Below are 21,557 nucleotides of genomic sequence, written 5' to 3'. Positions count from 1 at the left end.
GTGAGCTATTATCATGCTACTGCACTCCAGCCTGGGCAGCAGAGTGAGACCCTATCACATACAAAAAAGAGAAATCTCTTCTTGAATAAAAGTCATCTTTAGTTGAAAAATATGTCAAAACAAGGATAAAATGTGAGCCCACTAAAACTTAGTTTATTAATTAGCTGCCTTCTGCAGATACTTGATGAAATGATTTTTTACTCATTTCCTCCTGTTATTCCTTAATAGAGTAGTTCACATACCAAAATGTGTCAATTCTGTTTAAATTATACTGTAATTACCATTAGATATAAAGATTTCTCAGCAGTTGGCAGTTGCCTGTTGGTTAATACTTGCTATTACCAAATTTCTAAATCCCACAAAAAAGTGAAGGTTGCTTTAAGAGTTAATTGTTATAGATCTTATAACTTGAGGAGGATGACCGGAACCTAAATTCTGGGTTTGGAGGGATTCGCTCCTCTGCAGGACAGTATTGTATAAGTGGGTGACTAACACAAAAGAATGATTTGTCATCATCAGTCAGTTAACACTTTTCTTTCTTTCCTTATTTTTAGCCTGAGCCTCCAACAACAAACAAATGGCAGCTGGACAACTGGCTGACCAAAGTCAGCCAGCCCGCTGCACCACCAGAGGGTCCCGGCAGCACAGAGCCCCCACCGCGGCGCCCAGAGAGTAAGGGCAGCAGCGACGGTGCCACGAGTCAGGAGCGTTCTGAATCCAAAGATCCTCCCCCGAAAAGCTCCAGCAAAGCCCCCCGGGCCCCACCCGAAGCCCCCCACCCCGGAAAGAGGAGCTGTCAGAAGTCCCCGGCACAGCAGGAACCCCCACAGAGGCAAACTGTTGGAACCAAACAACCCAAAAAACCTGTCAAGGCCTCTGCCCGGGCGGATTCACGGGCCAGCCTGCAGGTGGAAAGGGAGGCGGGACTTCTTCCCTACGGCTCCAGAGACCAGACTTCCAAAGACAAGCCCAAGGTGAAGACGAAAGGACGGCCCCGGACCGCAGCAAGCAAAGAGCCCAAGCCAGCAGTGCCCCCCTCCAGTGAGAAGAAGAAGCACAAGAGCTCCCTCCCTGCCCCCTCTAAGGCTCCCTCAGGCCCGGAACCCACGAAGGACAATGTGGGGGACAGGAGCCCTGAGCACTTTGCTCTTGTTCCCCTGACTCAGAGCCAGGGCCCGCTCCACAGTGGCGGCGGCAGCAGGACTAGTGGCTGCCGCCAAGCCGTGGTGGTCCAGGAGGACAGCCGCAAAGACAGACTCCCATTGCCTTTGAGAGACACCAAGCTGCTCTCACCGCTCAGGGACACTCCTCCCCCACAAAGCTTGATGGTGAAGATCACCCTAGACCTGCTCTCTCGGATACCCCAGCCTCCCGGAAAGGGGAGCCGCCAGAGGAAAGCAGAAGATAAACAGCCGCCTGCAGGGAAGAAGCACAGTTCTGAGAAGAGGAGCTCAGACAGCTCAAGCAAGTTGGCCAAAAAGAGAAAGGTGAGTTCTGGGGAGACTGCCTTGACTCCAGTGTGGACCATCCTTGCTGTTGGCCTGATGGTATCTTTGATCGACCTTTGATTTAGGCCCAGTTGAGTTGTCTCACAAGTCTTTGCTTTGATTCGCTGTAGCCTTTGGGCCTTCTACTAGCGTTAGCTGTCTGGACTTTGCTTCTCATTCTGCATATGGGCATTAACACGTGTTGTGTCCCTCCATCGGTCTTGCTAGTTTAAAAAAGGTGAGGCAGTCATTAAAAACGATAGCTTCTTTTAGGATAATGTAGCATCTAGGGCTGCCCCCACCCCACCTCTTTTTTTTTTTTTTTTTTTAAGGCAAGGTCTTGCTCTGTCGCCCAGGCTGGAGTGGTGTGATCTTGGCTCACTTCAGCCTCTACCTCTGGGGTGGAATGATCCTCCTACCTAAGCCTCCTGAGTAGCTGGGACCACAGGTGTGTGCCACCACGCCCGGCTAATTTTTGTATTTTTTTGTAGAGGTGGGGTTTCACCATGTTGGCCAGGCTGCTCTTGAACTCTTGAACTCAAGTTATCCACCTGCCTCTGCCCAAGTGATGGGACTACAGGTGTGAGACACAATGCCCAGCCTCATTTTCATTTATTCTTATAACTGGCATTTACCACCTGGCCCATTAGGTTTTGCCCATTAGGTTAGAAATTGAGATATTATATTAATTGAAATGTTAATTCATATTCTGAATTATTAAAAGAACTGCTCTGTACAAATTTTACTCTCGTAGTAGGATCTTTTATACCAATATCACATCCATATTTTAACACATGACCATACAACACCTCATTACAGTTACTAACATATGGTTAGTGTCTCCTTGAGTAATATAGGCTGATAATGGCACATTGCAAAGTGTTGACCACATCATTTTATTTATTATAATTTTGGAAGATTCTTTTGGATACAGAATGGACAGAGTAAAAAAAAATTGCTGCATTATTTAAGATTGTCTGTTACTTGAACATGCTGCTATTTTAGACAGTCTCCTTTTATTTTGAATCATTGAGCTCTTGTTCTATTTGTTGCTTTTTCATGATGATGAAAGATTAGTGAGCTTTTCTCCAATAGCATTCCCAAGCCAACTTGCCCAAGAATCAGAGACAAAGACACAAGAAGGGCCAACTCTCTCCTGCTGAGAAGGAAATAAAATTTTTAACACTCTTGTAAGTACATGAAAAGCTTCTTACTCAGCTGTGGAAGTTGAGCTAAGAATAACAAAGGGAAAAAAGATTGTGAAGCCTGCTGTCATGTCTGAGATTTGACTGATTAATCCACTGGGTTAAAAATATAACCCGACTTTACCAAATAGTAAAGGGCAACTGCTTTCTTCAGAACCTCCTCGCAGCAGACTAGAGGATGTGTATTGCCACCACGTTTGCAGCAGGCAAGTTGAGTGGGATGGTATCCGTGCTAATGAGTGCTCTGTCTCAGCTAGAAGAGGGCATATTTTCATGCCAGAAACTTCTTTAAACTTTTTATATGGGTTGGATTGGGGTATGTATGTGTGTGTGTGTGAGAGAGTGAGTGAAAGGTACAAAACTTTATGGAGAAAATTGTGATGGACCTGGTTAGGAAAAAGATACCTGCATCTGATAACACCTGAGAAAACTTCAGGAACACACTCATGTAGCTCCCTGTCCTGGTAAATCTCTCACCTGTCTCCCAGCTGCTGTGGTCTTGTGTGGTCTCCAGTGCTGGCCGTCTGCATTAGCTGGGGTGGGGACAGGTATTCACTTCTGAAAGGATTACTTACCGGGTAGAAATGTTAGAACCTGGAGGATCCCCCAGAGAGCTCAGTCTAGTTCATACCCCAGTGCAAATCTAGAAGTGTTGCTTGAGGCCCTAGAAAGGGAAGCTTCCAGCTCTCACTGTTGACTGTGGGAACTGTGCCCTCTAAAAGCCGTTCCCAGGTTTTGGCTGAGCACCTCTTGGGCAGCTCATTTATCTTTCTGTTTAGAGCATGAAGAAATAGTGATCCCTTCATCTTAATCGAGTGCATGATTTCTTCAAAAGGCTGTCGAGCTGCTGAGAGATCTGACCTGGGAAACAGTCGGCCTCTTTGGTACTGTCAGGATTGATGTCTGACCCACTGGTTCCAAACTCCGGCTACACGTTACAGTCACCTGGGAGCCTTTAGCACTGATGACGGGAATCCCCAACCCCCACTGGTATTTTAAAAAATTCCTCTGGTAATCCTAGTGCCTATCAGGGCTGGGAACCACTGAAGCAGAGCCGTACTACAGGGCCCAAGAGCATACAAAGCTAGTTATTTGGATCCAAAATTGGTCAAGTGTGCAGTATTTAGACATCATGATCTAGGCAAACAGAATTCCTGGCCTGAAATATGTCACTAGTTACAAACATTAGAAGCTTTCAGGTAAATAAATATAAAGAAACAGTCAACTGTATTCTTTCTTCTTCATCAGAGAATCGTGTGTCGTTTGGTTTAACTTCCTGCTGGATTCCAGGTGGGAGATGAGCATATTAATCTCATTATTTATTGTAGAGGACAGGTTGTCCCCCCTTCCTCATTAGTGCCCTGACTGCTTGTTCGGGGTTCTCTGCCCCTGGCCCTCTGACTGGCACGGTTGCTCCAGCAGGCACCAGTGTGTGGGCCTGCTCTCCATGGCAGAGACAGGGCTGTCAAGTTTGGGTACTGCTAACATTTGGATAATGAGGATATTTTTCATTTTCTTCATTTTAAATGTGAACATTAGAAAAAACTCTGTGAGCATATAGTCAGAGCAATAGAAGAACATGCTTGATCCCTCACATTAGTGGAATTTAGTGTTTTTATTTAAAGGCCTGTTAGAGTCTGTCCCTCTCTTGGCACAAAGTTTAGCAAATATTTTCTTTCAGAATATTTACAGATTCTTGAATCCACTTCAGACTTGTGTATGAAGTGTATGAAGATAATCATAAAGAGTTAATGGTGGCTAACATCTGTGATGAAGTCGTTAGACATGGCACCTATAGAAATGCACACACATTTTTTTTTACTACTCTACAGCTGTGGGTAAGGAACAATGCATGAGGAAAAGTAGAGAAAACTGTGAGGGTAAATATGCATGACCTCATGTTGTGTTCTTTACATAAACTACTGAATTTCATCAGTCTGACTGCAGTTTAGATTTTCTAATACCAACTTATGTTTTCTTTTTAAAAATTTTTATTTTTAGCTTAGAGACTATTCTGTTAATTCATCTACTTATTTTTTAGAGACAGGGTCTCACTCTGTTGCCCAGGATGGAATGCAGTGGCATAGCTCACCAACCTCAAACTCCTGGGCTCAGGTGACCCTCCTGCCTCAGCCTCCTTAGTAGTGTGGACTACAGGCACATGCCACTGTACCCAGCTAATTTCTTTTTATTTTTTGTAGAGATGGGGTTTCACTTTGTTGCCCAGGCTGGTCTTGAACTCGGGACCTCCAGCAACCCTACCTCTGCCTCCCAAAGCAGTGGAGGTACTGGTTGAGGGCAGTTGTCTGGCTCATTGGTGTTTTGAACAAAGAATTGGACAAAATGCACACAAAACCAAGGCAGTGAAAACAGATTTATTTTAAATGAAAGTATGCTCCGCAGGGTGGGAGCTGGCTGGAGCAAGAGGCTTGGGAACACTGGTTCTTCTGGGGTTTGTATGCCCTCTAGAGGTTTCCCATTGGTTCACTGTAGTGGCCCACGACTGGTCTGATTGATTGTAGGGGGGACCAATCAGAGTTACTTTCATTTTCCAGCTACCACACAGAAAAAGGAGGGGTTGAAAAGGGAGTAGCCTCTGATATCCAGTCAGTGTAGGTGGGCCTAAGGTTCCCTGCCTTCAGACCCTGTTCTCCTGCCTCACTGGGGTTACAGGCGTGAGCCACCATGCCTGGCCTATATTTTCTTCTTTAGAATTCTTAAACCAAGCTTAGTTTTTTCCAGATTTGGAAGAAAAGTTGAACTCAAGAACTACAATATATATATACAGTAATATGCAACCAGGCCAGTGCAATTGGGAGCCTTCTAAAAATGTACCTAGCTGGGCACAGTGGCTCACATTTGTAATCCCAGCCCTTTGAGAGGCTGAGGCGGGTGGATTGCTTGAGCCCAGGAGTTCAAGACCAGCCTGGGCAACTCTGTGAGACCCCGTCTCTGGGGGAAATTTTTTTTTTTTTTTTTTTTTAATTAGCCAGGCGCAATGGTGCGTGCCTGAGGTCCCAGCTACTCGGGAAGCTGTGGTGGGAGGATCACTTGAGTCCAGGAGTTAAAGGTTGCAGTGAGCTGTAATTGAGTCACTGCACTCCAGTATGGGCAACAGAGTAAGACCCTGTCTCTAAAAAAAGTAAAATAAACACGTAACGTGCATAGAGCTACATGTGTGAGCCTTGCATTGTTCTAGGAGCTCATGGAGATAATTCCTCACTTCATTCAGTCATCTTATAGATTCCTTTCAAATGAAGGATAGTCTGTCTTAATTATCATTTAGATGAATAACTGAATAAGGAGGTACATTCATTCAAGTCTTTCTTTTCCTTTTTCTAAATAATTGCTTTGCCAGCCAAGACGCTTTAACTTTTTTGGGAAAGACATTCCAGTGCTATCGTGTATGTGTTTTGAGGAGTGAGGAAGGGAAGTTATGATGTGTAAGAGGAAAATGCAGCTTTATTGCAGGGAATGATTGGTTCAGTCCTTCCCTTGCATCCAAGATCCGACTGTCTTTTCTTGGTTTATTGCTCCAGATCAGCACCCCTGGTTATCTTTCAAAATGAAAGCTCATCCCTTCTGCTTGACTAAGGCCACTTACATCTAAATTTCTCCATGCCTGTTAGTTACCCTGAGGAGAGCACCACAGCCATATGCATGTGATAGCTTAGGCTGTTCTGAATCAACCGTTCCCTCACCAAAGAGAAAAGTGGATGAATTTCCCTTTTCTGTAGCACTCATCCCAGTGAACACAACCTGTTTGCACAGCAAGTCCCTGGGCCTGATCTTGGTGCAAACTTAAATTGATGTCCCTTGTGTCTTTTTTGTATTGAATCTCCTTCCGAGGCGAATCACAGGGAAGTCCCTGAATTTCCCCAAAGACTGCTTCTCCAGTTTTCTGTGTTCCATGTGCTACCAAGCTCATTTGCTTCCCTTTAGAAGAAGATAATAGAGCCTTAGAATTTAAGTGTGGAAAGAACCTTAGTGGTCCCTTGATCAGCTGCCACCTTTTATAGATGAGATCCAGAAAGGCACTAACATGGCTTGGCTGCTGAGTAAAAATAGATCTGCAGCTCAGGCATGCTGTCTCCTCCCAGTGCGGTGATCTTTCCTCTTTTTCACACGTGTTTCTGCGTACAAGTGTCTGTCGGGAGGATTCTCAAGAGGCGCACAAGGTCGGCGTACTGGCTCTGACGCCGGTGAATAAGGCGGCTACCACGTCAGCCCTGGCTTGGTTCCTCCACGGCCCCCACCGTTGCCACTCAGTACCACACACATTCCTACTCCACTTTAGCTCCTCCTGCAGATGCCCCCATCTTCCTCCACAGCCAAGCTCCTGGTTAACTACATCTTTCCATCTGCTGGAATCTCTGTGGCCCCAAATAAGTGTCAGTTCTGGAAAAAGCCACCTTTTCCCTGCTTCCTCCAAGTGTCTGCTGGGTGAGCCAGCTGCAGGGCAGCGCAGCCCGCCGAGAGGCTTTCCCTGACGGAAACTGACTCGGCCCCTTGCAAGCCCATGTCTTCCTTTTATGGCCTTCACTCTTGCCCTGTGCTCCACTGTGGGTGGAGCAGCATCTGGCAGACGATCAGGGCTGCCTGACCCAACAGGTTAAGAAAAGCAAACAAGTCTGTGAGGACCAATTTGTCAGCCGGCAGCCTCCCTTTGTGGAAGGTGAGGCACCGTCCTTGAGACACTTAACCTAGTAGAAAAAGAATTTCTGAAACCCATACCTTAAGCCAGATTCCCTGAAGTGGGGGTGACCTGGGGGATAAACCACAGGGCAAAGGGACTTCTTTTTCCTCCTGAAGAGAGAGTATCACTCTCATCTGAATGGCTTCTTGACCCAGAAAAATCTAAAGAACACCGTGCCTCCTGTTTTTTGGCAGGTCTTGTTCTTGGAATTTTGGTCTGCATTTCCGCTCACCCAGTATTGCATGGCTCCCAGGTTAATGACCCTTTCCTACATCCATCCACTTAAAGTTGTAGTGCAGTCCTGCATCCAGTGACCTCAGCTGTGTCCCTGAGCTATTAAGCTGAATTTCTGTGCCACTGACAAATACCGAGTGCCTACTCTGGGGAAGCCTCTGTGACTGTTCCAGAGAGAAGATGACAAAGTTCCAAGTGCATAGTGTACAAAAAAATACTAACCTCATGCCCGCTGGCTTGATTTCAACAGTTAAGCAAAATCAACAGAAGGGGATTTTTGCTTTAAAGTTTGATGGCTTGCTTTCTACCAGCTTATAGAATAGTATCTGCTTCTAGGTTGCTAAATATCAATATAAAGCATATTATTCCAGTAAGTGCCAATGCAGTTGTTAGATGCTGGCGCTGAAGTTAGTGCTCGCTGGTTTCTCTCTTGTTGGCTGTCTACTTGAGTCACCGATTGGCACAGCCAGAGCTATAACCAGTCTGTGAGGATTGATTTGCCCTGACTTGTATCTTCATATGTGGTTTATAAGGTCTGCCAGATTGGCCTATAGTTACAACCAGCATGTCCTAAGCAAAATGAAACTATACGAACAAAAATCAGCTCTCATTCCACTGCTAGACTTTGGTGTTTTCTTTAAGAAGTAGCCTTGTTAATGCTTAGTTTTGCCTTGGGGGCCTTAATGTGTCATTAACTGCCTGGAAATACCTTTCATTGAAGACAGTATATTTTACTACCTCATGTTCAATTTAGTATCCATCTGTATATTTTAGCAAATTTTGACTTTTCAAAGACAAAGTTTCCGTCTTGTAATGTTTCTTGGGCCGGCTATACTTCCTTTCATCTAAAACTCACTACAGTTCACTGGGCCGTTTGGTAACAGGGTAACCTGGGCATAATTAAGTGCTTGATTGACAGAGGAGTTACCAGTACCAGAAGTCAGGTTCTATTTTAACCCCATCATTTCCAATTGATTCTTTTTCTCTCCACCATTATTCACTGTCTCTCAAGCGTTGCCACTGTGAGTTGTTGAACGGAGGTTTGTATGCTTCACAGAGCCCTGTCGCAGTGCCCCAGCAAGCTTCTTGTGGCGTGTGGCAGCACCTTTAACCTCTAAATTGTACTCCAGGATCTGCTATAAGTCCATGCTTGCAGGAGAAACAGCTGTGTAGAGTTTCCTATTGCATTTCATTTGTGGGTTTAGAACTTGGTTGCTCATTTCATGTATTATCTCCTTTTTCAGTCCTTCAAGGTACATTTTTCCAGCTTCTCTAATGAATGATTACATTTCTGAGTAGCTGATCTGTTTTTATCTTATCTAAGCAATATATTTATAATTCCTTCTTTGCATTGGCTAATCTGATTAGTAGTTCAGAATTAGTAGTTCAGAACCCAATTTGCAGATTATCTATAGCAAACTCTGAAGAACTGTGCTGTCAAGTAGACATACAGTATAAGCCACATATGTAATTTAAACTTTTCTAATACCACATTAAAAACTGTAAAAAGGGGAGGAAATGGAAAATTAGTAAAAAAAAAAAAAAAATTTCTTTTTGAGACAGAGTCTCATTCTGATGCCCAGGCTGGAGTGTAGTGGTGCAATCTCAGCTCACTGCAACCTCCACCTCCTGGGTTCTAGTGATTCTTGTGCCTCAGCTTCCTGAGTACCTGGAACTACAGGCGCCCACTACCACACTCAGCTAATTTTTGTATTTTTAGTAGAGATGGAGTTTCACCATGTTGGCCAGACTGGTCTTGAACTCCTGAGCTCAAGTCATCCATCCACCTTGGCCTCCCAAAGTGCTGGGATTACAGGCATGAGCCACCACGCCCAACCTAACATTTTAATAATTATATCTAATCCAGTATACCTAAAAGATTATTCAACTCCCAAAATATGTATGTCTGTTATATATCAATAAAAAAATCACTTAACATAAAAATATTACATTCCCCTTTTTGTACTAGGTCTTTATTTCAGATTAACACCATTCAAGTTCAGGTGCTCCCTAGATCTAGCTGTGGCTGCCAGATGGTAGCGTGCAGGACAGTGAGAACTGATAGCCTTCCGAGGATACAAGCCTTCACTTGGCCTTAATTTCTCTCTTCCTCCTGTATTTTCCCTTCTTAACGTTTTTACTTGTGCACATACTGTAAGATTAAAAACAGGTATCTTTGTAAGCTACTCTCAAAGAAGCCGTTTTGAAACAAGGTACTGCATAAATGAATAAAAGTGTTTTTTCCAAAGGAGTCTCTGAAGGGCTGGATGGATGTGCAAATGCGGGCACACTGATTTGTAGGATGCCAGGAGAAGGGAATTTTTTTTTTCTGTGTTCTATTATTTTGTATGGAGCCAGACTGCTTATTGGTGTCTGGGCAGATTTTGAGCCTACACATCTTAAATTATTCATTTTTCTTAAACTCAGGAGGAGAGGAAGACACAGTGGTGAAAATTGGGGCCTCCCGCAGTTAATTTGAAGATTTTTTTTTTTAAGAGAGGATTTCAGGTTTGTTAGGGATTGTCCTAAATTGACTGGCGTCCCAGATTTCTAACTTGGTGACCTGACACTTGGGAGGTTTGGTTCTAAATGCACGTGAGAATTAACTGAAGGGCCTCACCCGTCACTTACCTGCCACCTGCTAGACAGTGTGTGGGCTTCCTCCTGAACCCAGAGCCGTGGGAAGGAGGCTGGCAGGAAGTCTGCACATCAGACTCCTTAGATAGCTGGTGTATGTGCTAACAAGTGAGGCACGAGAATACCACAGAGACTTTCATCATGAAGAATTCTGTGTTGTTTTAATGATTAAATGTATTTAGCGCTTTAGTTGGTATAAATGGATGCTTTGGAGGTACTTAAATTCTTTTTTCTTTTTTTTTTAAAACCCTACTTTCAAGGTAACAAGTTAGAGATACTTAAATTCAGTAGTGACAGATTCCCTTTTCCTTACTTCCACTAAAATATTTACAGTCTTTTCACGTTTTTTTTTTGGAAAATAGAAACATGTTTCTATATATGGAGAGATAAAAAGTATTAAAAAAATTGTATCAGTGGAGGGGAAAAAAAATGTTAGCTAGAATCCCAGAGCAACTATTTCTATTGTTGTTGTGTATCTTTGTGGTCCTTTCTATAAAATACGCAGGGGATTTTGTAGACGGTTTCCTTTCAACATTATACTTATTTTTCAGTAGAAAATAAAGTAAGCTTTAAGTAGTCCATTTTGAATTTTATACAAACAATAAACTAGTGGATGTAAGTGGATGGTTCTTTTGAAAGAAGTTGGAGGAAACCTCATAAAAAATCATCTCTGTATTATTTGATGTAAATATGCATGTTTCATGGATTCTTTTCTATTTAGAAAAACATCAGTGGTCTATTGAAGTCTACTTGCCTGGATTGTCTGTTACTGTAGACATCTTCCTTTTCCTGCATGGGAGGAATGGTTTTTCTTTATGCAAAAAAATCTGTCTCAATAGAAATCATGTCAAATCTACATTGTCCCCTGCCCACTCCCCATCACACTCACACACACACAGACACACGTGGTAAGTACTAATAGGGTTGCTGTGCGTACAGAAATGTCTCCAAAGGTTAATTTACCCTCTTTGCCTTTTCTATCTTTTCTTTTCTGTTTTGTCTGTACTATTATGTTCGCAATAATTTGCTTTGCTGATTATACTGTAATAACAGGGTGAAGCAGAAAGAGACTGTGATAACAAGAAAATCAGACTGGAGAAGGAAATCAAATCACAGTCGTCTTCATCTTCATCTTCATCCTCCCACAAAGAATCTTCTAAAGCAAAGTGAGTATAGAGATTAGCAGCCACCTCATCTCTACGGGGATCAACACTTCTTGGGTCTTGACAGAGCAAAGACATTTTTCTTCTGCAGTAGAATCAGTGGATTAATAAAGTCAAGCTCATTTGGACAATGTATTAAGTTTGTTTTTGTTTCTTGCATCCTTGAGGACCTTACAGGAATTAACAATTCATGTGGCAGCAAATTTGGATTTATCAGAAACATTTTCAGTATGGATAATTTCTTTAGACATCTGGATTTTTTTTTCCCTAAGGGAAAGTAAGAAAGGTACCATTATTTCTACTTTGCAGAATTGGAAACAAAGACACAGAGAACTAACGACTTGTCCAAAGTCAAATAATTCTTAGTGTTGGAGCCAGCATTTGGACTCTGGGAGCCTGTGTTCAGTGCTGCTTTTTGTAGAGATGACTAAGAATCTGTCGGGCAACTCAGTGTCTGTTGCCGGGAAGAGGGGTGGCAGGTGAGAGGTGGGAGTGCCAGGAAGACGTAAATATAACAAGCAACTATTATTTACTCTGATTTACTCAAGAAATTGCTTCAAAAAATGTCCTGGCACAAACAAGTGCATAATGTCACCGTGTGGGAACCGACAGAGATGGGGAAGGCTCAGATGTGGAGGGTGCGGCTCCACTCGCCTTCTCGTCAGGGAAAGGCCTGGGTTGGGAAGCAGCTGAAGCAAGCGTTCGGAATGATTGGGGAAAGTCAGGACCATTGACAGACTCTGCAAGCTTAGAAATTATACAGCTTCCTTTATCACTAATGGGTAGGGCTAGATTTTTGAAAGGCCTCAAAAAGTCCCTGAAGTTTGGCCTGTTTACAACACAGTTTCATGCTTTGTGATACCCTAATCTTTTGTGCCAGCAGCCAGTTTGTAACTAAACAACGAAGCCAAGTGATGTGTGCTTTGCCTCCCCTTAGTTTTACATGATGTTTCACTCCAGGCCCTGCAGGCCCTCCTCAGAGTCCTCAAAGAAGGAAATGCTCCCCCCGCCACCTGTGTCCTCGTCCTCCCAGAAGCCAGCCAAGCCCGCACATAAGAGGTCAAAGCGGGAAGCAGACACCTGTGGCCAGGACCCTCCCAAAAGTGCCAGCAGTACCAAGAGCAACCACAAAGACTCTTCCACTCCCAAGCACAGAAGAGTAGAGGGGAAGGGCTCCAGAAGCTCCTCGGAGCACAAGGTGAGCGGCGGCGGCGGCCATTGTGTAAGGTGGGATGCATTGCTGTACCTTTACGTTCCCAAAGAAGACGAGTTCCTAATGATGGCGCTTCACAAGTGTCCATTGCTTTTAATAAGACAATTGTTTGTGTTTAAAATGCTAGTTTTTGGAGGGAGAGTAAAAGGTAGTTAATAATACACAAAGATTTAGGTGTCAGTTTATTATTCTTACAGTGATTTCAGAGGTGAAAAATCAAAATAGATTTTTGTGCTAGTTTTTGATTGGGTGTTTTACAGTAAGAAATTGTTCCCCTGTGTAGTTGTGCTTTGAATATTTGATCTCAGATACTTTCATTCTAGGTTATAATGGGGGAAAATGATCCACTTTCTCAAATAAAAGTTCCTCTCTTCCTGTTAATCTGGGTGGAGTGGGGTGGTGTGTTTGGATTGACTAAGAGAAAATGTTATGTGTGGCTTTGTGAGTTCTCTGATCTCTTGGACATTCTTGCCTTTTTGAGTCCCCAGTTTAGTCAGAACCACCGCTTCAGTTGAATCTGTAGCTGAGGAAGTGTTTAACCAGGGTCGATTGTGCATTGTTTGATTTACTCTTTTTTGAAACTACTCTTTTGAGCTATTTAAGAGGGATGGTACTTTTAGGACAGTGGTCTTCAATGTTAGAGTGTAATCTGTATACTGATTTTATTTTTTTAAAGGGTTCTTCCGGAGATACTGCAAATCCTTTTCCAGTGCCTTCTTTGCCAAATGGTAACTCTAAACCAGGGAAGCCTCAAGTGAAGTTTGACAAGTAAGACTTCAGATGCTTGCTTCTTGCTCTTTTTTGTTTGTTTTCGATTCCCCCCCCCCCCCCCCCCCCCCCCCCCCCCCCCGCCAAAGATGGAGTCTCACTCTGTCACTCAGGCTGGAGTGTAGTGGCACGATCTCGGCTCACTGCAACCTCCACCTCCCGGGTTCAAGTGATTCTCCTGCTTCAGTCTCCCAAGTAGTTGGGACTACAGGCATGAGCCATCATGCCTGGCTAACTTTTTTTGTATTTTTAGTAGAGACAGGTTTCACCGTGTTGGTCAGGCTGGTCTCGAACTCCTGACCTCAAATGATCCGCCTGCCTCGGCCTCCCAAAGTGCCGGGATTACAGGCATGAGCCACCACACTCAGCCACTTTTTGCTCTTTCTTCCTCCATTTTCTCCTCTCCTCCTTATTTCCACTTCTCCTTCTTTGTTTACCCTCTGCCCTCCCCTTGCTGTCCTCATCCTTTTTCACTCTTGGTCTTAAGTTATCTTGCCCTAGTCTAGTAATCTTTGGCTCATATAACCTGTCCCTGGTTTTTCTTCTTCTTTTTCGCTCATATAACCTGTCCCTGGTTTTTCTTCTTCTTTTTCAGACAACAAGCAGACCTTCACATGAGGGAGGCAAAAAAGTTGAAGCAGAAAGCAGAGTTAATGGTTAGTATTGGCTCTTTATCTCTTTGGTAGAATGTATTCTCATAGTAAAAAGGATTTTTTGGTAGTCTCCATTCTACTGTATTCCCTATCACTCAGCGTATGTGTGGTAGAAAGAAGGGGGTGCAGCAGGCGCAGGAGAAAGGAGTGTATGGGCCCTACTGTTGGCCACAACATACGCACGCAGCAAAATCAGGACCTTAATGATTAAGCGGTAGGTAGTTCTTGGTGGTATTATTTTCTTTGGCTCCACTGATTCAGTCTGATCATGGGCAGATATATAGAGGACCTAGTCACACATTTTATATCTAAGTCAGTGAAAGATAATCTACCTGCTGGTGATTTAATGCATAGGTGCCTTTTTATTCCACTGCATCAATTCCTTGGATGTGAAAAATGAGTCCTGCTGTTGAAACTCAGTCAACGTGTGTTCACTCTAAGACATTTCACAAGGCAGGGAAGCCTGTTTACATTCCAAAATTATCTTAAAGCCTTGAGAGGCTGACCCAAAGGAAGAGTTGAGCTAGGCTATTAGATGAGATTTTAAGATGAAGGTAATAATTATACTGTTGGTAAACATGCTTTAAAGCCATGAATTCTCTTTACCTGTTGGCTTTTGGACTTTGTGAAAGATGGTGGTTTTGTAGTTCATTGTGTACATAATTATGCTTTTACATCACTACTGCAATAAATATAATGAGATAATGTTTGCCCTTTGTCATGTGTAGATATCCAAGACTCTGGGGCTTTTGCTTATGTAGTGAGTCCCTAAACCTAAATCCCCACAAATGCAAAAATGCAAAAACCTCCCTGGAAAGCCATATATTGAACTTTGTTACACAGAGGAAGGGCATGAGTTGACTTTTTTGGTCCACATGTAAACCTAATCACACATTTCAGACACCCACAGGGGTCTGAATCAGATTGATTCACCAACAAGATCCTGGCCTGGCGCTCTTCATCCCTCATCTGCAGACCTGTATCTCTTCTGAGACTCTTTCATCAGATACCCTTGCATTAGGCAAAATGTTGATTCTTTACCATGCTGAATTCTGTAAGATAGTCAAATACAGGCCTCTCTAGCCCTGTCCCTAAAACTACCCCGTACCAGGGTGACCTAAGTCAGATTAAGCATCTGAGATTGGCCAGGCGTGGTGGCTCATGCCTATTATCCCAGCACTTTGGGAAGCCGAGGTGGGTGGATCACGAGGTCAGGAGATCGAGACCATCCTGGCTAACATGGTGAAACCCCGTCTACGAGGTCAGGAGATCGAGACCATCCTGGCTAACACGGTGAAACCCCGTCTCTACTAAAAAATGCAAAAAATTAGCTGGGCCCGGTGATAGGCGCCTATAGTCCCAGCTGCTAGGGAGGCTGAGGCAGGAGAATTGCTTGAACCTGGGAAGCAGAGCTTGCAGTGAGCCGAGATAGCGCCACTGCACTCCAGCCTGGGTGACAGACCAAAAAAAAAAAAAGAATCTGAGATTGTGCCAAGCAGTGGTTTCAGCAGCTTCCAGTTTACCAAGCTTGTTACTGGAACTGTATGAATCTTTGGAGTTTTGGAAAGAGTAAATATTTCGCACTGTCAGCCAGTTATCTAAAGCTTACCTTGACATTGGACACTTTCAGTACTAGATTCCGCGTTATTCAAAGGAGTAACAGTCATCCTCTGGGGAACTTTGTTTTTAATCTATTCATATGCATACATTCTTTCTCCTTACCTAAGGTGACTGTACATCCCAGTGTGCCAGGACAGTCCTAGTTTGTGCCTGTTTCATCTCAGTTTGAGAAATAATTGTATCCTGTTTCACTCTTAAAATATACCAGTTTGGACAATAGGCCCCTGTGGCCACTCACTCCGTAACAATCTCCCTTAACTGCATACTGTTTCGAAGATACGCCTTTGGTGTTCCAAATAGTTACGTACCCAACTGAGTAGAAAGGGATGTATTTCTTCTCTACGTTGTCTTCAACTGATGCGTAGGGAAACTACTTTAACAGTGTTTCAGGAGATACATGGAATCACAGAAATATGGGCATTATTGGCCTTATGATATACTTATCTAAAGGAAGTGAATATTGACAAATTGCTATACAATATTGCAGTTTAGTTCATTTCTAGCCTAAAGCCAATATTAACTTTGGAAATCCCATGAAAGAGATGATGTTGAATAAGCATATTTGGAGAATTAAGTTCCCATCAGTGAAGCAAACCAGTCATACCAAATACTGCTGATTAATTGGGGAATACTCATTTGATTTTTGTTCTGTCACTAATCTGACCCTTAGCTCTCCAGAAAAAGTATTTTTTGATTAAGTTACTTTTTAAAATAAAAAATTTTAGAATAATTGAATATTCTGAAATATACATGTATACATATGTACATATACATGTGTATGTGTATAGCAGCCTAGTTTGTTCTGGTACTGGTAAAACATGAGAACAGTATGCACTCAAATCATTCTGTTGTCAGCTCACTGAGAGAAGCGTTTCCACCCTGTGTAGAGTGCAGCAGCATCCCTAAGTAGCATGACAGCCCATACCCTCTCATTGCCGACGTGTCTCCAGCTCCTTAGATTCCACTTATGTCTTTACTCTTTTCCTTTCCTTTCCTTTCCTTTCCTTTCGCTTTCTTTTCTTTTCCTTTCCCTTTCTTTTCCTTTCTTTCTTTTCTTTTCCTTCCTTTCTTTTCTTTTTTTTTTTTTTTTTTTTGCGATGGAGTCTCGCTCTGTCGCCCAGGCTGGAGTGCAGTGGCATGATCTCGGCTCACTGTAACCTCTGCCTCCCAGATTCAAACAATTCTCCTGCCTCAGCCTCCCAAGTAGCTGGGATTACAGGCCCGCCAACATGCCTGGCTAATTTTTATGTAGAGACAGCAGTTTCACCGTGTTGGCCAGGCTGGTCTCAAACTCCTGACCTCAAGTGATCCACCTGCCTCGGCCTCCCAAAGTGCTGGGATTACAGGCGTGAGCCACCACGCCCGGCCCCTATTTTCATTCTTTCCTTTTGAACATAGCAAATACAAAGCAGAAATTACAAACGCTAATCAGTTGCTCTCAATGTGCGGTACATATGCCATATGTGGAGAGAAAGACACAGTTACATCACACTGTCATCAGCTGCACTCGCCGTATGCCACTTAGAAGGGTGCTACATGACAAGGTGTGTATTCAGGTGTAGGGTGACCACCAGTATCTGGTTTTGTTCATATTTCTACGTTCCCTTTAAGGGACTCTGAAATGTTACCCCTGTTGACCTGGGGGGATGGCTTTGTGCACTAAAGCAGACGTCAAAGGAGATTAATCTGTTGGGCTGTAAAATGCATAAAACAATTATTGTTAGCTATTATATCTAACATGCTCATAAACCAAGAGTGTTTTCTGCTTTTTAGTAAACTTCAGCACACACAAAGAAATATGTGTCTGTATTACTCTAGACATGTGGAATAATCTGTTTCTCAAGAAAGTTACAGAATGAGTAATTGCACACTGATAACAAGGAGACTATGTACTTACTGCCTTAGTTTGGATATGTGCTTTCATAAGGCTTTGAAAGCATGGTCTTAATACAGGATCGTTTTCTTTTTCCTAATGAATTTCTGCTAAAAGAGTTTTCAGCAGGTCATAGCTAACAGGCTTTGGTTATCATTTTTAGTTCATTCATCCTTACACTTCTCCCTGGCCATAATTAAACTAAGACAGTGGAGGGAAGTCACACTAAAGAATGTGGGTGAGAAACTAAATCAAGGTTTGTCTTCAGCCTAACAATCACCATGTTCTTCTCCCGCAGACGGACAAGGTTGGAAAGGCTTTTAAGTACCTGGAAGCCGTCTTGTCCTTGATTGAGTGTGGAATTGCCACAGAGTCTGAAAGCCCGGCATCCAAGTCAGCTTACTCTGTCTACTCTGAAACTGTAGATCTCATTAAGTAAGTGCCAAGTCATTGTGCTTTCCTTTTCTTTCCTCACCTTTATTGTCTTAACCCATTTGAACCTTAGTGTGAAGATGGCTCAATAAAGGGGAGCCTTTAAAAAGTTATTGGTCCAAGAAACTAGTTTTTGTCCTAAACTAAAATTGCGTTCTAGATGAAGTGCTAGCACAGAGTAACTGGGTCCAACTACATCATTTTGCTAAGTGCACCAAGAAGTGCCAGAGCTTTCAGGGAGAGGTTGGTTTTTTCCAGTTTAACTTTCTTATCAGATGACCTCTCCTCTCAGTTTAAGCTTCTGCTTTGTTTACTTACCTACATTTCAACAGGGGACTCAGTGAGGACACAACTTTACTTGGTTTCAAGAGGTAGACAAGCCACACAAGAGGCATGTCCTCGCCTGGTTTTCTCAGTGGCCTGGATTGCTGCTCTAAAGCCTTGGGTTTTTCATTTTCTTCCTGTGATGCTCTCATCTGTTTAACATCTTCAGGAAAAGTCAATCTAAAATGGAAACAAGCATAATAAGTTGTATTTGTGTCTGCCTTTGTTTAAAACCTGATGTACTTTTATGTTTTCCTGTAGATTCATAATGTCATTAAAATCCTTCTCAGATGCCACAGCTCCAACACAAGAGAAAATATTTGCTGTTTTATGGTGTGTATTTTCCTTTGTCTAAATAGTACTAAATTTGTTTTTGCATCTGTTGATGTTACAAAAAGATTTTGAAATTTGTTTTCTTAATGTGAAAATTATGAAAAGCAAGTCAGTACTTTGGTCAAAAGGTTAATCCCCCACTGATAGTTCTTACAAAATGGTATCTGCTGCCGTTTTTCTGATGGCTTGTTAAATGCTTTGGTCTTGTGATATAAATTATATCCTTGTGTTTTCCACCAGCATTTACTTTTAGGATAGTATGAACAGAGCAGTAAGATTCTTTACATACCAACTCACACGGGTGGGGAAAACGCAGTGTGTTCGTTAGTCTGTAGAAGGTGAGATGACTGCTTTTCTGTCGTCTGATAGTCACGTGCAGTTTCCCTTCTGTCTTTGTTCATAGCATGCGTTGCCAGTCCATTTTGAACATGGCGATGTTTCGTTGTAAAAAAGACATAGCAATAAAGTATTCTCGTACTCTTAATAAACACTTCGAGAGTTCTTCCAAAGTCGCCCAGGCACCTTCTCCATGCATTGCAAGGTAACTCTAATATAAATAATTTCCAAAATTGAGTCATTTCTTTCTTTACTTCTTGCTTTGTGACCATTTGTATGCTTACATATGTGAGTTTGTCTTTTCAAAAATTGTTGGCTTCAACTATGTGCTGATTGCTCCTAAATTTAAATTATTAGCATATTTCTACCTTTTTGAGAAATAGTTATAAATCAAGGTTTTTGCTGATTGGAAAACATAAAAAGGTAATTGCAAAGAATGTAGAATTGAGATTTTTGAGCTTTGAGGGTTGGTTTGTTTTTTGAGACAGAGTCTTGCTGTGTTGCCCAGGCTGGAATGCAGTGCTGCAATCTTGGCTCACTGCAACCTCCACCTCCTGGGTTCAAGCGGTTCTCCTGCCTCAGCCTCCCGAGTAGCTGGGACTACAGGTGTGTGCCGCCACCTCGCCCGGCGAATTTTTGTATTTTTAGTAGAGATGGGGTTTTCACCACTTTGACCAGATTGGTCTCGAACTCCTCACCTCACATGATCTGCCTGCCTTGGGCTCCCAAAGTGCGGGGATGCCACAGGTGTGAGCCACTGCGTCCGGCCGAGCTTTGAGGAGCTTTAGATAAGCCGAAGAACACAAAACAAGAGGCAGAGCCATCAGAACCAGAGCCAGAGTCCTTTCTCTGTGTGTGTGTGTCACATAGCTTCTTGGCATTTCAGTAAACAAGACATTTCCAGAGCCATATGCCCTTCATCTTCTCCAGGATCCACACCAGTAATACTAAGAATGAAAATGATTAGCAAAATTATTTTCCCCACTTTGTGAACTAAAATTGTTCGTGTATGCTCTTAAGTTATTAGGAAAAGAAAAAAAAAAAGAATCCTTGTACAAGTGTTTTTAAAATGAAGTTGGAATTTTCTTCCCTGTAGTCCTTGCCTAGTATTTTTTAATTTGGTCATACTCCTTGTGAAGTTCCTAGTTCTGATAAGTTTTGCTATTTTAAGAATATCACTTACACGACTGCCCTATTTCTAGCACAGTCAAAAGAAGAGACTCCCATATGGCCTCTCTTAAAAAAGAAAGTCCTGATTAAGAAGTAACTTCATATTACCTCTGAAGATTTTCATGGCTGCTGCGTCTGAGATATTATTCTAAGCTAATAGATTGTCAGTCACATTATTTTAGATAACTCCTTCAATCGTTTGTCCATCCAGTATATACTGAGCACCTTCTTCATACCAAGCCTTGTTTTAGGTACTGGGGATACAGTGGACAAGAACCACTGCCCTCATGGAGCTTTCACTCTACTCTTTGCAAATGTACATTCTGCTAGGTCCGTGCAGCCCAAAGGGCAGGTGTAACATCATGAGGCTACTGCCGCTGAGCCATCTTTCCATTTTATATTCATTAACTCTTTTTTATTTAATCCACATTGAGTCACATGTTAACTTGCAGGTCCAGATATTCAGCCAAGAGTGGAGTAAAGAGGAGATTGAGTCTTCTGATGCATGATACTTATATTAGTTCATTCATTGACTTGGCAAGTATTTATCAGGAGCCTGCTTTTAGCACCCATTGTGCTAAGTACTACTAATGCAAAAATTAATAAGACATAATTTCTGCTGTGACCCAGGAAAAGGAATAAACAGTAGATAAATGCAAGAAAAGAGAGATGTTCAAGTGGTGGCAGAAAGGAAGCTGTGATGTATCCAGGGTATCCACAGTGTCTAAAAGAATGCATGGTACAGAGCAGGTGCTCGGTTAGTGTTTACTGAGTGGATGAAAGGATGAGATACAGGTGGGTGCACACACATATGCATACATTACATACATAGAGTATTGTCTTACTAGGAGATTCCAGGCAGAGGAAGTAGACTATGCGAATGGCATGGGAAAGCATATTTGGAATACAGATTAGCTCAGCATGGTGTCTCGTTTTCCTTGTAGGAGTGACTTTAGCAGTGGTTATCATTTTGGCAGGTGTGTAGTGAAACTTTGTGTCTTGGACTATAGTCCCAGACACGTAAATCTGTGATCTGGGGGCTACTGGTGACTGACTGACCAGTTCTCTCTTCTCTTCTGCCTCCCAGAAGCACAGGCACACCATCCCCTCTTTCCCCAATGCCTTCTCCTGCCAGCTCCGTAGGGTCCCAGTCAAGTGCTGGCAGTGTGGGGAGCAGTGGAGTGGCTGCCACCATCAGCACCCCAGTCACTATCCAGAATATGACATCTTCCTATGTCACCATCACGTCCCATGTTCTTACCGCCTTTGACCTTTGGGAGCAGGCCGAGGCACTCACAAGGAAGAATAAAGGTAAATAAATGGCTTTGTGGTGGTAATTACTGGGGTGTGTGGATTGGGAGGAAATAACATTGGTTTATATTTTAAGTTCAGTTTCTTGGAGAAAAGGAAATG

General features: G+C 42.9%; 2 protein-coding genes across 7 annotated transcripts in view; both read left to right on the top strand.

Annotated features, from left to right (window-relative positions):
* The window catches only part of SPP1 (secreted phosphoprotein 1), an 899,378-nt gene that overhangs the window by 46,280 nt on the left and 831,541 nt on the right, over nucleotides 1–21,557 (top strand). The gene's annotated exons all lie outside the window — the stretch shown is intronic.
* The window catches only part of AFF1 (ALF transcription elongation factor 1), a 207,353-nt gene that overhangs the window by 179,615 nt on the left and 6,181 nt on the right, over nucleotides 1–21,557 (top strand). For all 6 annotated transcript variants that reach the window (XM_050790410.1, XM_050790409.1, XM_050790413.1 and 3 more), the window contains 9 exons: nucleotides 555–1,487; nucleotides 11,313–11,425; nucleotides 12,383–12,620; nucleotides 13,312–13,403; nucleotides 13,999–14,059; nucleotides 17,848–17,984; nucleotides 18,567–18,638; nucleotides 19,042–19,179; nucleotides 21,232–21,455. In XM_050790410.1, the coding sequence (XP_050646367.1) occupies nucleotides 555–1,487; nucleotides 11,313–11,425; nucleotides 12,383–12,620; nucleotides 13,312–13,403; nucleotides 13,999–14,059; nucleotides 17,848–17,984; nucleotides 18,567–18,638; nucleotides 19,042–19,179; nucleotides 21,232–21,455 (2,008 nt within the window). The remainder of the gene's footprint in view (nucleotides 1–554; nucleotides 1,488–11,312; nucleotides 11,426–12,382; nucleotides 12,621–13,311; nucleotides 13,404–13,998; nucleotides 14,060–17,847; nucleotides 17,985–18,566; nucleotides 18,639–19,041; nucleotides 19,180–21,231; nucleotides 21,456–21,557) is intronic.

The sequence above is a fragment of the Macaca thibetana genome, chromosome 5 (assembly GCF_024542745.1).
Source record: "Macaca thibetana thibetana isolate TM-01 chromosome 5, ASM2454274v1, whole genome shotgun sequence".
Classification (NCBI taxonomy): domain Eukaryota; kingdom Metazoa; phylum Chordata; class Mammalia; order Primates; family Cercopithecidae; genus Macaca; species Macaca thibetana.
The sequence above is the reverse complement of the archived record's forward strand: the minus strand, read 5'-3'. Positions and strand labels throughout refer to the sequence as shown.